The 19,976-nt window shown below is 50.3% G+C and overlaps 3 protein-coding genes across 8 annotated transcripts in view; 1 reads left to right on the top strand and 2 right to left on the bottom strand.

Annotated features, from left to right (window-relative positions):
* Positions 1–8,551, top strand: part of nudcd1 (NudC domain containing 1) — a 79,048-nt gene extending 70,497 nt beyond the window's left edge. Inside the window, exons 9-10 of the mRNA XM_054736429.2 lie at positions 7,791–7,950; positions 8,143–8,551. Of these exons, the coding sequence (XP_054592404.1) occupies positions 7,791–7,950; positions 8,143–8,432 (450 nt within the window). The 3' untranslated portion in view covers positions 8,433–8,551. The remainder of the gene's footprint in view (positions 1–7,790; positions 7,951–8,142) is intronic.
* Positions 8,552–11,559: 3,008 nt separating this feature from the next.
* On the bottom strand, positions 11,560–13,990 carry LOC107374191 (T-cell differentiation antigen CD6). Of its 2 annotated transcripts, XM_054736442.2 has the most exons (7): positions 13,863–13,990; positions 13,471–13,542; positions 12,974–13,247; positions 12,569–12,883; positions 12,137–12,454; positions 11,988–12,050; positions 11,560–11,920 (listed from the first exon to the last, which is right to left on the bottom strand). In XM_054736442.2, the coding sequence occupies exons 2-7, from the start codon at positions 13,498–13,500 to the stop codon at positions 11,697–11,699; spliced, it is 1,224 nt and encodes a 407-aa protein (XP_054592417.2). In that variant the 5' UTR covers positions 13,501–13,542; positions 13,863–13,990; the 3' UTR covers positions 11,560–11,696. The 2 variants fall into 2 exon arrangements, with proteins under 2 accessions (XP_054592417.2, XP_070403444.1); XM_070547343.1 differs by lacking the exon at positions 13,863–13,990 and having other exon boundaries at positions 13,471–13,652.
* Positions 13,991–17,860: 3,870 nt separating this feature from the next.
* ints8 (integrator complex subunit 8) overlaps positions 17,861–19,976 on the bottom strand; it is a 48,341-nt gene continuing 46,225 nt past the window's right edge. For 4 of the 5 annotated variants that reach the window (XM_054736432.2, XM_054736433.2, XM_054736434.2 and 1 more), the window contains exon 28: positions 17,861–18,053. In XM_054736432.2, the coding sequence (XP_054592407.1) occupies positions 17,919–18,053 (135 nt within the window). In that variant the 3' untranslated portion in view covers positions 17,861–17,918. The remainder of the gene's footprint in view (positions 18,054–19,976) is intronic. The other variant, XM_054736431.1, reaches the window with a different exon arrangement.

The raw sequence follows: 19,976 nt of genomic DNA, 5'->3' as shown, positions 1-19,976 counted from the left end.
TGTTTATTATCTTCCTGCATCTCCTCTCAATCCTAAAGAGAAACTGCTACCTGGGTTCATATATATTCACCTCATGAGTTACCTTTGAACTGCAGTTCTAAAAGATCTACCGACCGCTAAAACAGCGGAGTGCTCGCCGGCCGCATCAGTGAGGTGCGTCACCGAGGACAAAACAGGTGATGCGCCTCGCTCCACAGCAGCAAAACGCATCAGGCACAAATAAAGAAGACAGAAAACATAAAAGGAAATGAGCCGACATGAACGACCGCATGTTAAATTAGTTTTCGAGGTGGCGACGCCTGATTTGATAATGTTACTGTGGCCGTGCTCAGGACGCAGATGTCTGGAGCGCGTCAACAATCAGAGCTTTGCATGCACAAGCTGGTTAAGGTTAGGATGGGGTGAGGGGAAGGTTAAATTGCAAGAGGGTAAAGGTCACAATTTGGGTAAAGGTCCGTTTTACGGCGGGTGACAGTGCCGATGCTCTGGCACAGAGCGTTGCCTCCCGACGCGCAGGAGCTTGTCACCTGCTGACAGCAGGCTGCTGTCTTTTCCGAGGACTGCATCTTGCCGGTCATTATCACATGACAGCGACTAGTCGATGACAGGCATAACAAGTCACTATAGAGCGGTGAAGTCGACTAGTGACTAGTTCATACAACCCCTACTACTGCTCCCCAGAGTGTTCTGCAGCATAATAAGCACGTTCTCTGAACTTGATATCACATTTTTGCCTCCTCTTCGTCTGCGCACGGTTAAAGTTACCCTCGCGGTCTATCACTGGCAAATCAAAAGTGAGACGGATGACACAACCGCCCCCCGTACTTGCTTGTTACCGCATTCCACCCGGCCACAATAAGAGACCGGCCGTTATTCACCTCTGCCGACTCCGACACCGGCCAAAATATGATACCCGGCAGTTAATTAAATACAGGCTAATGTTAGAGGATTTATGGTGTATATATATATATATATTGGGGAGAAATTATGACACGTCTCTAAATAAAGTAAAATTTTCTAGTGCAGAGTGGAGACAACCCATAGAAGCACTGATTTGATCTCAAAAATAGAACAGGTCAGATGCACCAATAAATAAAATTACTAACAAACTCAGGAATCTGTTTCTTTGCTTCACTGTTCTGGTGCTGAGAATATCACTAATGTGGATCAAAGGAGATACACAGATGAATGCACCTCTTATTTATTATTTGGAGACTACATTTACAGCAGCTGGCAGAGGCAGAGATTTTTTCTATTGATACACGAATTTACAGAATCATTTTAAATGTTAATAGGGGAAGACTGCAGGAGGGAGCGGTAAAATACAGGGGGTCCCCAGCAAAAACAAGAAACTTTACCAGTCTGATGAAACCCGCTGGTTTTCCATCAGGCAGTCACGGGGCAGCTCCAACGACCCAGTGGCTGTGCTGGGTCAATGTTATCGAGCTCAGTCCGGTGTCGGTACAAGATCTGCTCGGGTACAAGATCGGCTCGGGGTCCGTCGACTGCCGATGACGTCAAAGTAGTTGATTGACTGAACATGAACCTTACGGAATTGCGTAATCACGTTACGTTGTTATCACGCTACGTTGGTCCAGGCAAATTTTTCTGTTGGAAAGATGGACAACTTTTACAAAGAAATCCATCATTACCTCTTTGAAAATACACTTTTAGCTTAGAGCTGCATGTATATTAGGGCTGAACGATTAATTGCATGTGCAATTAAATTGCAATGTGACAAAAGGAGATTTTCTAATAGCAAAGGCTGCAATTTGGCAGCGAGTGGTTAGCGCAATGCTAATATACGTGGAAAAACCCATAGGAATGCTAATGCTAATATCGCCGATTACATTCTTAGAAATTATGAATTAGAAACGTGCCAAATGATTACATTTGGAGTCTAATAGAAAGTAAAACTATCATCAATCAAATAAGTACAGACAGGTATTTTAGTAAAGCCAGAAAACTTTTAACTCCAGAGTTTTGGCTAGCAGCTATGAGCGTACCTGAACTACGCATGGACAAGACGTCAAAAACTAAACACAAAATACTTCAATAAACGGGACACACTTCTTTCCTACAAATACAATTTCACAGGTGTTGCTAATGCCTATGATCCTTCAAGGAATGTGCTCAAAGAGGAGTTCAACATTATGAATACAATCTAGTGTTTTATTTTACAAATACCATTATAAACACAAACTTACGTCTTAAGAAACATTATTTTAATAACGAAACTGCTAAATTCTTTCCAACAGTATAGATGTGTAGTGTATTTTGTCCGAGTGGGTTTGCCGTACTTTGACACCATCGGCAGTCGAAGGACCCCGAGCAGATCTTGTACCGACACCGGCTCGGCAGAGGGTGAACGAGCCGAGGCGACGTCGTGCTCTGCTTAAGAAGTGTTATTGAAGAAGAAGTGAAGAAGTGTCCAACGTGTTTTTACGCTTTCTCCGAGACATGTCACGTCACTAAGTTGTTAGCGCCGCGCGCTAACACGTCAATAGTGCAGCGTAGCCTGCTGGAGGTTTTAAGGGTTCAGGTGAAAATACCCGACCTCTCACGCTGCTCACACATCGATCTTAAGCTGTCGCTGTTGCGCTCACGCCGTAATACAGTATTAGATGTGGTTAAAGTCAGACATGAAAAAATTAATAAATTTTACATGAATAAGTGATGTTTAGCCTGGTGGGGGGAGGAGAACCTGGCCTAATAAGCACTGGAGGAAACCCTGTCAAGATCGTCAACACTCATTTATCTTAATGCTGTTGAAACATGTAAACCAAAAAGCATTATATCCACTGCTACCTTTCTAATTTTAAACCCAGTAACTAATGCTGTAACTTCGCCTTGCTCTGCCTGCTCCTCCTTGCTGCCCGCCGGCTGTGATCACAAGCGACAACATAGTATTCCCGCTGCTTCTTCGGGAAACAGCGCCAACAAAAACAAAAAAACTTGGGATCTTGTAGGCGTGGCGGTGGGATTTCAGCCGTGGCGGGCCGCCACGGCTACGCCTATGTAAGGGAAACTCTGAAATGTCATTTTCCACAGCATCAGTTGAACTAGGATTGCCAACTCCCCCAAAAAAATAAGGGACACCTCGCTGGCATGGCTCCCAAATGCTTTGATATGGCCCTGGGTGTGTTGGAGTTTTGAAGGTGATCTGAATTGTATGTGTCACGCCCTGTCCTGTCTACTCTTAGGTTTAGTCTGTTCTCCGTTAATTGCTCCCACCTGCCTCTTGTTTCCCAATCACCATAGCTCCCGCTCATCTTGTATTTAAACCCCTTCTGTTCTGTGTTCCCTATCGTGTCATTGTTTCAGTGTTCCAGCGTGTGACTCTAATAAATCAATGTTAGAAGTTCTCACCTGCCTGCCTGCTTTCCTCCCCGCGTGTGGATCCTTGCCTCACCTCAGCTCACCTCGACACACGCGCGTGACAGAATGACACGACCCCCTGAAGGGTCCAGCGGGGAGATCCTCCCATGGAAGTATTTATTCCAGTTCTTCTCCGCCGACTATCGACCGGCTTCTCCTTCCCCAGCTCCAGCTCCCGCCTCGCCGCAGACGGCGTCCCCGACCTTCTGCCTCGGCGTTCCTCGCCGCCCTTCCGGAACCGGACGGGAGGTTGGAGGGAGAGATGCTCCGGGATCGCTCCAGCTTCGAGGGCACGAGGCTGGCTTTCTGCTCCCCCGGGGTTGGTCCACGGCGTGGGGAGAGACGCCGGAATCCACCGCAGCCCTGCGCTTCAGGACGGAGCTGCGAGCCCACCGCTGGCCGTGCTCGGCGAGCCATTTCGGACACGCCCCCGGTCAGACCAGCGGTCCCGTCTCCGGCCGAATCGGCGTCTGCAGGAGGAGGAGCTGCGCTCGCAGCCTTGTGGGCGGAGCACGCCAGTCTACAGGTTGAAACAGCCCAGGTTCGTCAGACCATCGAACTCCAAGTCCTCCAGCTAGATGATCTGCTCGCTGAACTCCGCGGGCTCCAGCTGGACGATCTGCTCGCTGAGCTCCAGCTGGACGAACTGTTCGCGGCTCCGGCTGAACCAGCTGTCCCGCCTCCGGTCCACTCGGCTCCTCTGTCATCTGTGTGAGGTGGAGCCACACCCACAGTCCAGCCAACTGAACTGGCCAGTCAACGGGCTGAGCTGGTCCGGCTTCAACAGAGCGCCCATTCTAATCAGCTCCGACTCGACTCTCTGCGCTCCCTGTCTTCAGCACTAGCACTGCTCGTTCACTCAAGGCCTGTTCCAGGGGGGGTCCAGAAGCAGACGGTGCAGGCCCAGAAGCAGACAATGCGGGCCCAGAAGCAGACGGTATCAGCCCAGAAGCAGATGGGTCCGGTGCAGGCCCAGAAGCAGACGTTACCAGCCCAGAGGTCGGCGGTTCGGGGACTGGCGGTCCAGAAGCCAGAGGACCAGAAGCGGATGAAAGTCAACACCTCCTCCATTCCAAGGGTCGACGCCTCCTCCATTCCAAGGGTCGACGCCTCCTCCATTCCAAGGGTCGATGCCTCCTCCATTCCAAGGGTCGACGCCTCCTCCATTCCAAGGGTCGACGCCTCCTCCATTCCAAGGGTCGACGCCTCCTCCATTCCAAGGGTCGTCGCCTCCTCCATTCCAAGGGTCGACGCCTCCTCCATTCCAAGGGTCGACGCCTCCTCCATTCCAAGGGTCGTCGCCTCCTCCATTCCAAGGGTCGACGCCTCCTCCATTCCAAGGGTCGACGCCTCCTCCATTCCAAGGGTCGACGCCTCCCATCCTGAAGTCGGCTCGTCCGATGACGTCGCAGCCTCGACTCCTGAAGTCGGCTCGTCCGATGACGTCGCCGCCTCGACTCCTGAAGTCGGCTCGTCCGATGACGTCGCCGCCTCCCATCCTGAAGTCGGCTCGTCCGATGACGTCGCGTCTGGTCTGACGTCTCCTCCGTGTCCGGTTCTGATGGTGACTCTGAAGGTCGCTCCGGTCCAGCCTGCAGGGACTTTGTCGCCGGTCCTGCCTGTGTCCCCGGCCCAGCCTGCAGGGCTCCTCTACCGCAGGCGCCGCCCTCCCAGGGCCCGTCACCTCCTCTTCTGCCCCAGGCGCAGGCCCCCAAGGGTCCGTCACCTCCTCTTCTGCCCCAGGCGCAGGCCCCCAAGGGTCCGTCGCCTCCTCATCTGCCCCAGGCGCCGGCCTCCAAGGGCCCGTCGCCTCCTCATCTGCCCCAGGCGCCGGCCTCCAAGGGCCCGTCGACTCCTCATCTGCCCCAGGCGCCGGCCTCCAAGGGCCCGTCGCCTCCTCATCTGCAGCAGGCGCAGGCCTCCTGACTCTGCTGATCCCTGCCGCCTCTCCTGTGGTCCCTCGGTTCCTCTGGGCCCTCCCTCCGGGTCCCCCTCCTCCCGCCCTGCTCCTTGTTCCTGTGGGCGTCTGGGATCCGCCCTTTGAGGGGGGGGTACTGTCACGCCCTGTCCTGTCTACTCTTAGGTTGAGTCTGTTCTCCGTTAATTGCTCCCACCTGCCTCTTGTTTCCCAATCACCATAGCTCCCGCTCATCTTGTATTTAAACCCCTTCTGTTCTGTGTTCCCTGTCGTGTCATTGTTTCAGTGTTCCAGCGTGTGACTCTAATAAATCAATGTTAGAAGTTCTCACCTGCCTGCCTGTTTTCCTCCCCGCGTGTGGATCCTTGCCTCACCTCAGCTCACCTCGACACACGCGCGTGACATATGGAATATATGAATATTATGAGCTTATAAATAATATTTACTTTAGAACGTTAAAACATGTAATGGGATAAATCTATCCCATTACATGTTTTAAATTCTAAATTTCCTTTCTAAGCTCTTTGATTTGTTTTCTTATTATTTGACTCTTATCCTGTCCTGTCTGTCTCTGGTCCTGCATCTCCCTGTGGCAGATGCAGGATCTAGTTCTCCAGAAAAAAACACTGCCTGGTCACGGCCGTGGAGCACGGGCGATGAGCGCAGCAGCGATACGCGTCAGCCACAAACAAAAGAAAGTACCAAAGCAGTTATGATCGATCCTGTGTTACATTTATTTTGGTGGCGCCGCTTTGAGGGCGTTACTGTGGCCATGCGCAAGACGCAGAAGCTGGTGGAGCCCATGACGCTCTGCCTCTGTTCATCTTCTCCTCTCAAAAGAATCATCTATGCTGAGAGTCCATAATATGGTAGAAACTTGGTCATTTTTTAGGCTCATTAAATGATGTTAGCAATATTGTCCAGGGGGAAATATGGAGAAATTTTGGAGATGGTGGCTCCAGGTTGGAGAGATGGTCAAATAAATTACGTCATTTACTTTTAAGTCAAAGTCATTTTATTGTCATTTCTACCACATGTGCAGGACATACAGGGAAACGGAATTGAGTTTCAGTACACACAATTCAGAGATCAGACATACATGGGCAAGACACGACAAGAATTGGTGACTGCGGTCATTCGCAACATGAGTCGCGCTACCTTAATAGATGAGAAGGAATTACATGAGGATAGGTTGGTGGAGGGAAAAAACAGGCATATCATAGTTACACCCGACAGGGCGTAGCTGTACTATGCAAAAAAAAAAAAAACACCTCAGACATATAAGCACGAACTTCAACATTCACAACATGAGACTCCGTTAGGGCGGGGGGTGGGGGGGGGGGGGGGCTGGGATCCTGTTTATCCAGGGCCAGCAGCCATGTGCGGCGCTCAGCCAGCTGTGTCCACAGGAGGGAGAGAGATCTTGGGAGGAGCATAGAGCACATTCCTGCAGGTTGATGGCCTCGCTGTGAAGTCCACAATCTGAAGGGGGGGGGGGGGGGGGGGGGGGGATGGGTAGGACGGGTTTCCACAGCATCTGTCTGCATTCCTTCCTTCGTGGGTTCGTTGATTGCAGCTTCAAGGCTGCATTGGCGTCAGATTAGGATAACAAGACTTTGTTTGGGTCAGGCAGAGATAATTTCCCCTCTGCCTTCAGTCTGTAACTGGTCATTCCAGTCCTTCAGTGAAGCCAATTCGGGTTATTAAACATCTCCACACCGTCCGGTGACCCTCTCCGAGATTACATCCATTTTGCGCGCTAACACAGCTAAGACATTGTCCAGCTTACGATTCACCTCGAGTAACGTCCCAGTCTGTGAGGTCTCTGCCCGGACGGTGCCGTCCATGGGTGCGGGTCGCCCTCCAATCGCTCCCGTCATCCCAATTTTTCGGAAAACCAGATATCCTCCCACTCCAATCAGAAGAAATCCAGTGATCATCAGGCCAAATATCCACACATCTTCGACATCCTCAATGGAGGGTTAGGGTTAGGGTTAGGGTAACCCTAACCCTAACCCTAACCCATTCCACTTCTTCCAGGGATCGAAAATATATCCCGCTGCATGTGTCCCGTGAGGGCATGAGCGAGCCCCCTCCTCCGTTCTCATCGTAGAAAAAATCTTATCAGTTGCGTTGAATGACCAGTTAATTAAATCCATTTCTGAAAAATAGGAATTTCCAGAGGAAATACAGAGAAGCGCTCTGTAGGCAGACCGGACAAAAGAGCCTTGGGAAAAAAGATAAGGGAGCAAAGCAGAAGCGACCGTACTCTGTGAGTGCAAGGAGGGAAGACACGTTGAAGTAACAAAATTACCGCTAATAATTAACGCGCTAATTTTCCCTGCCCTAGTGTGTGTGTGTGTGTGTGTGTGTGTGTGTGTGTGTGTGTGTGTGTTTTCATGTGTGTGTGTGTGTGTGTGTGTTTTCGTGTGTGTATGTTTTCGTGTGTGTGTGTGTGTGGTGTTAAATACATCGGTTGTGTACATTTGTTCAGGTGAACCTTGGGAGCCACCAGTACCTGTTCACGGTGGATGTAGAGCCGTCTGAGATGCCGTGCCTCTGTCTTCGACATGATGTGGACGCTCTAGTGTGGCAGCCTCGACCTGAGCAGCCCAGGAACATGTGGGAGCACATTGCCACCTTCAACGCTTTAGGTAGAGATCATAATTTTTTTCTATCTGATTAATGAAGAAAGCTCCAGAGACTCGTGGAAAACACATTCAGGCTGTTTTCCAGCATGATTGGATACATTTTCTAGTGCTACTCTGTTGTGAAATGCTGTTTTTTCTCCCTGAAAAGGGGAAGTCTTGCATATTGAAGCTCCTTCTTTTTATGTCTCCTCTCAGGTTATGTTCAGGCATCTAAACAGGATAAGAAGTTTTCCACCTGTGCACCTAATTTCTCCTATGCATCTCTGTGCGAGTGTATTCGTCGCACCTTCATTTATCGGCAGCCGTCGCCAGTGGAGACCGTCCTCTTCAACAGGAAGCAGGGCCGCCAGGTGGGAGAGGTTGCTAAGCAACAGGTGGCCAGCCTAGACTCAGACAAGCCAATCCTGGGCTTCCGAGCAACTAACGAGAGACTGTTCATCCTGACCTCCTCTACTCTGTTTGTTGTGAAGGTCAATAATAATTAGAGGATGCCGTCGTTCGTTGGGTTTGGATCGTTTTCTGTTCAGACTGCAGAGCAAGAAAAAGTGGCTAAAGCATTTTCACTGTACTTGTTTGATAAATAAATTAGAAAAAAATACCCATACCCGTCCTGTTGTGTTTAATAACCCTAACCCACTTGAGACCTACTGTTCCAATAATCCTCTACAGCAGCATTTCCCAAGTGATCTGAGTTCGAGACCCACTATCACCTTTTAATGACAAGCTGTGACCCATATTTAGGAAAATTTTCAACTTATTTATTTAATTAAAAAAAGTTTCATTTAAAGTTCTGATAGTAAACAAATCAACTCTGAGATCATGCTCAATGTCCAGTCTGTTTCTCAGTTTTGTCTTTAGCCGAACAAGGGCCAAGAAGCTGCTCTCACAAAGAAAGGGGGACTTTAACGCCCACGTGGGCTACGACAGTGAGACCTGGAGAGTTGTGGTTGGGAGGAACGCCCCCCCCCCCCCCCCCCGATCTGAATTTGAGTGTTTTGTTATTGGACTTCTGTTCCAGTCATGGATTGTCCATAATGAACACCATGTTCAGACATAAAGGTGTCCATATGTGCTCTTGGCACCAGGATACCTTAGGCCGCAGCTCAATGATCGACTTTGTTGTTGTTTCATCTGACCTGCGGCCGCATGTCTTGGACACTCGAGTGAAGAGAGGGGCGGAGCTGTCAACTGACCACTACCTGGTGGTGAGTTGACTCAGATGGTGGGGGAGGATGCCGGTCAGACCAGGCAGGCGCAAACGTATCGCGAGGGTCTGCTGGGAACGTCTGGCAGAGTCTCCTGTACGAAGGAGCTTCAATTCCCACCTCCAACAGAACTTCCAAAATGTTCCGGGGGAGGCGGGGGACATTGAGTCTGAATGGACCCTGTTCCGTGCCTCCATTGTTGAGGCGGCCGACCGCAGCTGTGGTCGCAGGATCGTCGGTGCCTGTCGTGGTGGCAACCCCCAAAGTGGACACCGGTGGTTAGGGATGCTGTCAAGCTGAAGAAATAAATGCGGCTCGTTTGGTCACCGAGGCAAAAACTCAGGCATGGGAGGAGTTCGGAGAGACCATGGAGCAAGACTTCTGTACGGCTTTGAGGAGATTCTTGTCCACCATCCGGCACCTCGGGGGGGGGGGGGGGGGGGGGGGGGGGGGGCAGTGCGCTACCAACACTATAATGGGGACGGTGTGCTGCTGACCTCTACTCAGGACGTTGTGGATCGGTGGGCAGAATACTTCGAAGACCTCCTCAATCCCACCGACATGTCTTCCAGTGAGGAAGCAGAGTCTGGGGACTTTGGGTTGGCCTCTCAAATCTCTGGTGCTGATGTCACTGAGGTGGTTAAATAGCTCCTCTGTGGCAAGGCTCCAGGGGTGGATGAGATCCACCCAGAGTTCCTTAAGGCTCTGGATGTTGTGGGGCTGTGTTGGCTGACCCAGCTCTGCAGTATCACGTGGACATCGGGGGCAGTCCCACTGGACTGGCAGACCGGGGTGGTGGTCCTCTTATATAAAAAGGGGGACTGCAGGGTGTGTTCCAACTACAGGGGGGTCACACTCCTGAGCCTTCCTGGTAAGGTCTATTCAGGGTTCTGGAGAGGAGGGTCCGTCGGATTGTTGAACCTCAGATTCAGGAGGAGCAATGTGGTTTTGGTCCTGGCCGTGGAACACTGGACCAGCTCTATACCCTTAGGGGGATCCTGGAGGGTGCGTGGGAATTTGCCCAACCAGTCTACATGTGTTTTGTGGATTTGGAGAAGGTGTTCGACCGCGTCCCTCGGGGGGCCCTGTGGGGGGTACTCCGGGAGTATGGGGTACCAGGCTCTCTGATACGGGCTGTTAGGTCCCTGTATGACCAGTGTCAGAGCTTGGTCCGTATTGCTGGCAGTAAGACGGGCTCGTTCCCAGTGAGAGTTGGACTCGGCCAAGGCTGCCCTTTGTCACCGATTCTGTTCAAAACCTTTATGGACAGGATTTCTAGGTGCAGCCAAGGTGTGGAGGGCATCCGTTTTGGTGGCCTGAGGATCAGGTCTCTGCTTTTTGCAGATGATGTGGTCCTGTTGGCTTCATCAGAACGTGATCTTCAGCTTTCGCTGGAGCAGATCGCAGCCGAGTGTGAAGCAGCTGGGATGAGAACCAGCTCCTCTAAATCTGAGACCATGGTCTTGATTCGGAAAAGGGTAGAATGCCTTCTCCGGGTCAGGGATGAGGTCCTGCCCCAAGTGGAGGAGTTTAAGTATCTCTGGGTCTTGTTCATGAGTGAGGGAAAACTGGAACATGAGATCGATAGGCGGGTTGTGTCATGTTCTGCGTCCCCCTTATGTGTCTCCTTGTGTTCCCCAACCCCTCCAGGTGTCCCTCTAGGATCCCCCTAAGGTACCTAAGCTTCCTGTGCCCCTTCTTGTCTCCAGCTCCCACCAGGTTTCCCAGGTTCGCTCATTTATCTTTGTATTTATATTATCTAGCTAGTTTTTCCCTATAGTTTTCATAGGTTCAGGTTTTCTTTTAGTTTCCTTCCTTGTTCCTTCCCCACCGGGTTCTTAGTTCTCCCTTCCTCCTCAGATCATTAGTTATTCATCTTGTTCTTCTTGTCCCTAGGTTTGGTCTTTTTCCCCTCCTCAGCTTAGACTCCTCTCCCTAATTAGAAAATTGATTTAACCAGGTCTCCTTGGGTTTTCTGTCCCCACGCACCTGCAGCTCATCTCCTAATCGTCCTGCCCTTGTATATAAAACCCTGTCTGCGTCTCAATATGTTGACGATCCATTTTTAGCCTCGTGCCCTACTTGGTCTTTAGGGTTTTTTCATTCTAAATAAAGAATGTTTACTTTTACGTCCTCTCCTGCCTCGTGTTGTTCTGGGTGTCTGCACATCGGGTCCAACTCCTCCAGCGCTCAACGTGACAGGTTAGTGCTGCGTCAGCAGTGATGCAGGCGTTGTACTGGTCTGTCGTGGTGAAGACGAGAGAGCTGAGTCAGAAGGGGAAGCTCTCGAATTACCGGTCGATCTACGTTCCTACCCTCACCTATGGTCATGAGCTTTGGGTAGTGACCGAAAGACTCGGAGTAGAGCTGCTGCTCCTCCACATCGAGAGGAGCCAGTTGAGGTGGCTCGGGCATCCATCTGGTCAGGATGCCTCCTGGACCCAGGACACGGTGGAGGGACTATGTCTCTCACCTGGCCAGGGAACGCTTTGGGATTCCCCCGGAGGAGCTGGCCCAAGTGGCTGGGGAGAGGGAAGTCTGGGCTTAGGCTGCTGCCCCCGTGACCCGACTCCGGATAACCGGATGATAATGGATGGAAAAATGAGACACACTCCTGCTCTCACCATGTCGCTTCCTGTAGAGGCAGCAGAGCACTGTGTTTATGACCAGGACCACAAGGAGAAGAAGAGCCAAAGCGATGGTGCTTAGAAGTTCTGGAGATGGTTTTGGTGAAGCAGCACCGGCAGCAGTTGATAAGATCGTTACAGCTATAAGACATCAAACACGTCACTCCCTTCTTGTTTACTTACAATTATCACTAAAAGCTTTAGTTACCAGTTGTCCAGTTAGTGACCAGGGTTGGACTAGCTGTGGTGGCTCGAGCCAACCCGAGGGAACCTGCAGGAGAACAAAAAAAGACAAACTTTCATTGAACCCGGACAAGCTTTTGTAGAACGTTGCCGCTGGAATTTTTGCTAACTCACCATTGCAGATGAGTCCGGAGGGTTTGGACAAGTCGCACAGAAACGCATGATTGATCATCTCCTCGCACTCCCACAGACTCAGGTTATAGGAGGTACAGTGATAGTAGTACGACGCAGCGCCGCGGTCCGCAGCCAGAGGAGGATTAAATGCTGTGAAGTTCAGAGGCTCTACGCCACACTCCAGCATGGAGCACACCATGGACGCCATCTTTACATTCCAGCAGTTATCACAGAATGTCCCCCAGCTGCCGTTACGATGGACCTCCACTGTACCAGAACATCGGTCCAGACCCCCAGTCAGTCTGATGGCCCTCATCTCTGCACAGAAACATGGAGATGTTTAGATAACCCCAGTGGAGGTTGCCATGGAGACAGATTCTTGTTCAGCTCCTCTAAGCAGAACCCACAGACACATTAAGGTTCTAAACCAACCTGAACACACCACACCAGCATCCTCTTTGTGTCCACAGTCTGACTGGTCAGGTGTGGACGGACAGGCCCACAGGTTGTCCTCTGAGCCGGTACAGTTCAGCTCATCCAGGTAAACAGGTCCGCTGCCGGGGGGAAACTGGCCATTCTGACCCGTCACGCTGAGGGTGTAGCCACAGCTGAGCTGGGCACAAACCACCTCAGCATCCCTCAGGTCCCAAAGGTCATCACACACCGTCCCCCAAGTCCCATCCCTCCAGACCTCCACTCGCCTAGAGCAGCGGTCCCAACCTCCAGACAGACGCACAGGCTGCTGAGCTGAGGGTTAGAAACGGGTCACACTAAGGTCAAAGGTCATCTCCATTATGATGGGAGCTGTTTAAATTTAGATTTTTCAGAATGCCTCACCACAGACCACCTCAGAGAGCACGGAGCAGTTGGTCCCCACCGTCTCTGAGCAGTTCTGCAAATGTTGGTTTTGGTACTGACAGCCGTGAAAGCCGCTGGTGCCGGAGGGTGAGCTGCTTTTGGTCACGTGATAAACACCTCCACAGGTAAGATCTTCACAGATGTGTTCAGCCAACACATCCACCAACTCTGATGGCAGCGGAACCAGGTCACTGCTCCTGTTCCCAGACACTCGGAGAGTCCATAGCAGCGAGGTGGTGAACGTAGGGGTCACCTGAGGTCAGGTAGACAGAAGGTCAGGTAAGTTTTAATCTGATAAGGAATTCATGTAGGCTGAAGAGACAGGAAGAGGAAGTCAGGTGCAGCATGAGAGTCCTCCAACAATCATCTCATAAGCAGGTCACCCCCCACTCCCACATCCTGTGACTCACGCATCCTTTGTCTCTTGATGGCAACGGTGATTTTAAACTGATGCTGCAGAAAAGCGTGTGACTTACTGCTGAAGTTCTGCTGCTTCTCCGTTTCATTCCCGCCTGCTGTCAGATCTTCGTCGGGTAAAAACTGAAAAACTTCAAAAAGAAAGACTTTTCAAGAGCTGATGACCAGAAACCTTGTCTGGACCTAAGAGGAGTCCGCTACAGGGCCGGGGTCCCAATCAAACAATACCTGCAACAGTAAATAGTCTGATTTCACACCATGTGATCCAGCCGTGTGTGTGTGTGTGTGTGTGTGTGTGTGTGTGTTGGGATGGAGCAGCCATTCCCCATTGGCCCACAGTTTTCCCCAGAGTAGGAACACGATCTTTTTTCCGGAGTATCTGTGTTTTTCATCAGGGTCAAACAGAACATCAAACTTTGATGCTGCAGCGTGTCAGAGGAGAAGACGTTACCTGGGTAGAAGCAGCTGAGGAGGAAGAGGAGCTTCAGCTTCATCCTGCTGAAGAGCCAGCAGCAAAGCGTTCAGCCTCTGAAATGTCGAAGCTTCTGGTTTCCTCTTCGTGAGTCTGAACTTCCCATTTGTTACATCAGAGCAGGAAGTTCTGATGTTCTAGTCCCACACATGAAAAACCAGACCCTGGGGTCAGCTGGAGTGCTTTAGAGGACATTTGTGACAAATCCTTACTTTACAGAAAATAATCAACCTTCATCAGAAACAGTTTAAACTTTATCTTTAGCTAATCGTGTCAAGCAGTTAGAATTAAAGGCTCTTTCTGTAAATCTCAACAGATTTTCTCAGAAGTGTCACCTGGTGTGGGTGGGGCCAACACGGCTGGCTGAGGTCACACCCACCTGTGTGGGAGGGACAGTAAATGTGAGACCACTGGTGGAGCCGAGTGATGTAAGCCATCAGATCAGAGCGAACCAGAAAGGTCATGAAGGTCAGCAAATATGTTCACCACGTCCAAGCTGCTCCTGGGATTCTCCTCCCACAGGGGTGGGCGTGGCCAGAGCATCACAGCAACACCTGGTTGCACTTCGTAATGGGGCTGGACCCAACTTGTGCTGCACCAGGATGAAAGTTGACACTTTGGCTTAAGGGTTAGAGGTCACCCAGTCCCCATCATGGGATGAAAATGAGCTAAACGTTAGAAGGTCCTAAACAGAACAGGCCTGACCATGCAGGAGCTGCATCTAGTGGTAGAACGGGGGAACCACAACACCGAAGTTCTCAAGCATCCACTAACTGGACCCGGTCAGTGAGGATGTCTGTGGAGAAGCAGCTGTGTCACATACCCGCTGGTGACCCACAGGAACCTGACATGGTAGCATGGCTGATCTGCTCTTGCTGATGGATCTGGATGAACGTGCTCTCTGGAGGAAGCGGGTCCTCCGTGAGTGCTCTGATCTGTGGTGAGTATCCTGAGTGGCTCCTGAGCAGATACTGCTTCCTGAAGGAGATCCTTCTGGAGCTATGCTGGGATGCGGTGTGGAGCCACAGACACACCACACCTGTCTGGTTCCAGTCCAGATTCAGTTAGTGACAGCTAGGAGAACCCCCCAGAACCTCCACCCAGTCTGCACCTGCGCTGGGCAGAACCTGGAGGACACGCTGCCTTATCAGCTTATAGGACGGCCTCTGAGCACCTGAACACGGTCAGAACCATAAGGAAGAGCAGCCTGGACCAGGGTTAGAAAACCAGGCACGAGCTGCTAGCTTAGCTTATAAGTGAAGGAAAACATGGCCTCTTTGTGAGCGTGTTCGTCTAAGGACGTGCTCTCACTGGGCGGTACTGACCCGAACCCGTACGTCTAAGGACGTGCTCTCACTGGGCGGTACTGACCCGAACCCGTACGTCTAAGGACGTGCTCTCACTGGGCGGTACTGACCCGAACCCGTACGTCTAAGGACGTGCTCTCACTGGGCGGTACTGACCCGAACCCGTACGTCTAAGGACGTGCTCTCACTGGGCGGTACTGACCCGAACCCGTACGTCTAAGGACGTGCTCTCACTGGCCGGTACTGACCCGAACCCGTACGTCTAAGGACGTGCTCTCACTGGGCGGTACTGACCCGAACCCTTCAACATAAATGTAAGCTCTATGGTGGCAAAGCGTACAAGACTCACTCGTACGGTCAGAGCAGAAACGTTGGTCATCGGGTCATGCAGCTTGAACTTACTCTCTCTCCTTCAGTTTGTGACGTTTGATCTGAAAAGAACTCAAACAAAAACCTTGAAAGTTCGGCTCACCCAGTTGTAAAAATGCTCGTGTGTCTGGGGAACTTTGGTGGAACCTTCTCATTTCTCCTCCCCTACATGTGTTTTATGATGATGTAATCAGAGCGTCTTGGTGGTGAAAACGATGCCAGCTAACCTGGCACCGGTTCTGTCGAAGCTCCACAGTCAGGTTGTCATACCCGTATTACAGCGTATGCCAGTCTGACCCTGCCCCGACTCTTACCTTAACCCCAGTGGCACCACGCTAGTCAGAGGATACAACAGCGGCGGCTGTGGTGGACCTTCAGCTGACAAACGGAAACCTGGATGGAGATCCTGATCATCATCGCACATGCAGTGCATTGTGGGTAAACGTCAGTTTTCCAGAGGATTTCTGGTTCATTCAAATTAAAGATTGCCCACCTCAGAGGTCATGACCTTGAACCTGTGTTGCAAGTTCCCACATGCCAAAGACAGTGGCAAGAAACGGAGTCAACAGGTGGGCCACAGAGATCAGATTGGACCCACACTGAAACACACTGAACTTGCTTATGCGAGTAAAATCAGCCAGAAGACAGGGGCCCAACTGCACATCAAACATCCAAGCTGGGACAAAAGAAGATCAACTGAAGATAAAGCATCTCAGAAGTAGACAAACCCTTCATGAAGAATCCAAGGGGTCAGAAACTGTGGCGAGAAGCGAGGGTCACGGAAGGGTCGCAGAGATAAGGGATCAGAACTTGCTTCTGGGAGCAAAATTGGGCAGAAGTTCAAGAAGTGTCTGACCCAGCCATCAGCAGGAGGGGTGGAACCAAAGGAGACAGACTGAAAAGAGCCTATCAGGAGACGGAAAGCCTTCATGAGGAATGCTGGACTTTGGGAAAAGACACCTAATGGCCTGAGTTCAGCTGAAAAGCCGTCCTGAAGAATGTGTTGAACTAAAAAAGTGTGTATCTGGTAGATGACCCCATGACCTTACTGTCACGTGATCATGATTTATGTGTAACTAGTGAACTTTTTACCTTGTCTAGGCGGTCCCAAGAAGAGTATAAAAGAGCAGCTAGAAGCAGAGCTGACACAGTTGGGGCAGTCGACAGTGAGAGACAGCAGATTTGGGATAGAAGAGGTCAGGAAGATTTTAGCATTAGCATCCTCCACAGGGGATAGGTTATTTTTATATTTACTCATTTTTTTGTATTTAGCAATTTTTGAGAGAGTCAGTGAGCGTATGTTAGAGGATATTAATCTGAAGCTGATGAAGATTTAGAGTTGGTGTAAGCCAACTCATTATTCTTAGTTAATTATTACGATTAATTTCTCTTTGGGGGTAGTGATCAGTCTTATATCTACCCATTTTTTGTATTTTTTAATCTTGTAATAAACTTTTTGAAAAAGAATCCACATTCCTGATTCTTAAAAATCCTTTTTTAAAGGTTCGAGTGGGAGCCCCGACCTATCTTAAGGAGAGGTAAGCACATTAATTACAGGTTCCTGAATTATCAGGATTTGCTTTACGATTTGTGACAGATTAATAAAAAGAAACCTTAAGTAAAGAAGCTCGTCTTCTCCTCTCCCGCGAGTAACGAGATGTCTTAAGGAAGATAAGCCAAAACATTAGTAGGTTAAATAGGCTCTGTTTGCAAGTGTGAAAAAGTCTCCGCCAGCGTGGGAAGGTTGGATTAATTAGATTAATTGATAAATCTATGTTAGCCTGATCAACTAACAAGAATCATTTTCTAGTTACCACCGCCCACAAAAGCTGACAGAGACGCAAATTAATCCTAATAACCCAAAGAATTGTCAGCGACGGATGGCCTCCCGCTGAACTTTGCCCTGGTATCTAAACCACTAGATAACGGGAGTATCTAAAAGGAAGTGTGCTATCACAGAAGAACAAGTACGGCGTATCATTTCTCCTTAAAACAGGAAACTGATTCTAATTAGGGGGTCCAAACCAGGGTCTAATACAATAAAAACTCACCCACGCCCCACGAACCCTGAGAAAGCAGCGCAGTCTTATTAAGTTCTAACGGAACCAGGTTTTAAAGGAACCGATAAATAGGACACGCTCGCGACACCTGCTATCTGAGGGTTAGCTGTGGTCTACAGGCAGCTAGGAGATGACCTTTGACCCCATCTGTGTGGTTTCTCCCTGGCACATATGATCAGAATCTGCTGCTTCAGGAACTTCAAACATTTAGTTTCAGAGAAATAAAACGACGAGAACCGACTGCATTCATCCAAAAGTTTATTTGTACAAAACCAAAGCAAAGTGAGGGAACAGGTGAGTCAGAAGTAGAGTTTGGACATGGCCTGCAGGAACCGCTTCTTCCTCTTCTGAGCTGCCAGCTGCAGAACTTCCTCTGGATTGCTGCTGTTGAGCTCCGTCTGTCCGATGGCCTTCATCTGAACACGGAGCAGAAACTGAGTCACTCACTAACAGCTGCTGCTCAGCCTGCACATTTGTGGGAGGTCCCTCTGACCAGAACCAGGAGCTGCTGGACCGGTACTGCACCACAGTAGCCTAGTGGACCAAAGTCTGGTCTAGCAACACTCCACTGGAACCTCTGCAGCCCCTAGCAGCATCCTGGCTGGCCAATCACAGCTCTCTAGATGGGTTTCAAACAAATAGAGAGCTGTGATTGGTCCATAATGGTGGGCCAAAGTGCTCTATCTGCTTTGTAAACCAATCACAGCGCTTTATCCGCTTTGTGGGCCAATCAGGGCACTCTATTTGTCTGGTGGGTGGGATGATGCAACAGAGTGAAACAAGATGGCGACTTTTACATCCACTTTGGACTTTTGGGCTTCACTAGAACCAGGAGCAGATCCATGTGTTTAAGTCCTTTATTTAGAAAACAGGAAGCGTTTTCACCTGCAACCACGGACCGCCTCGTTTACGACATCTGTTACGGGGAGTACGTCACGTTGCTCATGGTCCAGTAGCATGTGGAGATCGGTAGAACCCGCCCCACGACCGAGAGCCACCAATGGAGCGTTGCCAGACTAAATACCAGGCTAGGACCACAGCCCAACTCAGTGTAAACAGGGGTGGACCATTAAAGCGCCCGAGCGCCAATGGCGCTAAATTTTCTCGTCAGGCGGTAAATACTTGACGACTTACTGCCCGGGTGGCGCCCAAGCCTTATTTGTCATTTACACACCGGCTTTCGCCTACATCATGGCCCCGCCCTGTAGGAAGCTGCCGTTTTCGTTTCGCGCACGTGAACCTGCGCGCCTCTAGCCACCTACTGCACTTGTACGAATCGTGCACGTACTGCACGATTAGTTATAGTCACGTGAACTATAAGTTCACTATTAAAGACGAAGTGGAACCACGCTAGAAACACACAAGCACGCAGGGAGATGCCGCCGCCACAGGGATGGGATTTCTTGATGAAATCTCCAGCAAAACGCTTTAAAACTGGTGAGGAGAAGCGAGACAGCTCGAAACGGTATGAAACAGAGAAGCGTGTGCGTAGGTGGAACGATTCGTGGCGGTTTAAAGAAGACGGGAGGTGCAGAGAATGGCCGTGTTCGAGTTGAGCAGCGCATCGCCTGGAAAACAGACGGAAGCAGCAGGGGGAGTGGCTGAAAGCCGGCGTTTCGCCGGGGACACACCGGCCGCGGAAGCGCCCGAAGCGCATCGCTCACGAAGTCCGGCCGCTGCTCGCCGCTCCTCAGTTCAGATCAGACGCGCCCCATTGAGGCGCGCCTCGGCTCCGCTGTAGTTTTTCTTTTAACTATCCGGTGTCCTCAATTTCCTCAGCTCTTTTCCTCTACGTGTGTATGTGTGTGTGTGTGTGTGTGTGTGTGTGTGTGTGTGTGAGTGAGTGAGTGAGTGAGTGAGTGAGTGAGTGAGTGAGTGGGAGGGAGAGAGGGAGAGGAGAGAGAGAGAGACTATGGTGTGAACCAGTTGTTTCTGCCAGTTGAATCTCTTGGATGTGTAGCTCGGGGGTGACGATGGATGAAGATATCGCGTTAGCATTCACACTTGTTCAATTTTCAATTGTAATTCTGGTGCCTGTTAGCAGCTGAAACACATCCTCACGTGCTTGTGGATATCATATACTGTTTATGAAGGCATGACTGTAATAATAAGTAAAGGTTATCAGCTGTAGCTTCAGTGTGCTCATAGGAAACGTGACAAAAGAACACAAAACACATTTCTCTTTATGGCCTATATTGTTGTTATCATCAACATAACATGATTTATAGAATACATGTGACCTACTAACATTTCATGTTCTACCACCGGATATTTGGATCAAAATATGAACCAATCAGATCTTAGATCAGGTGAGAGCCAGGCGTTTCCCGTCATCCTCTAGGTTTTGCAGCTGGTGG

Source organism: Nothobranchius furzeri, chromosome 19 (assembly GCF_043380555.1).
Source record: "Nothobranchius furzeri strain GRZ-AD chromosome 19, NfurGRZ-RIMD1, whole genome shotgun sequence".
NCBI lineage: Eukaryota > Metazoa > Chordata > Actinopteri > Cyprinodontiformes > Nothobranchiidae > Nothobranchius > Nothobranchius furzeri.
Note: the sequence above shows the minus strand (reverse complement) of the source record. Positions and strands in the feature narration are given on the sequence as shown.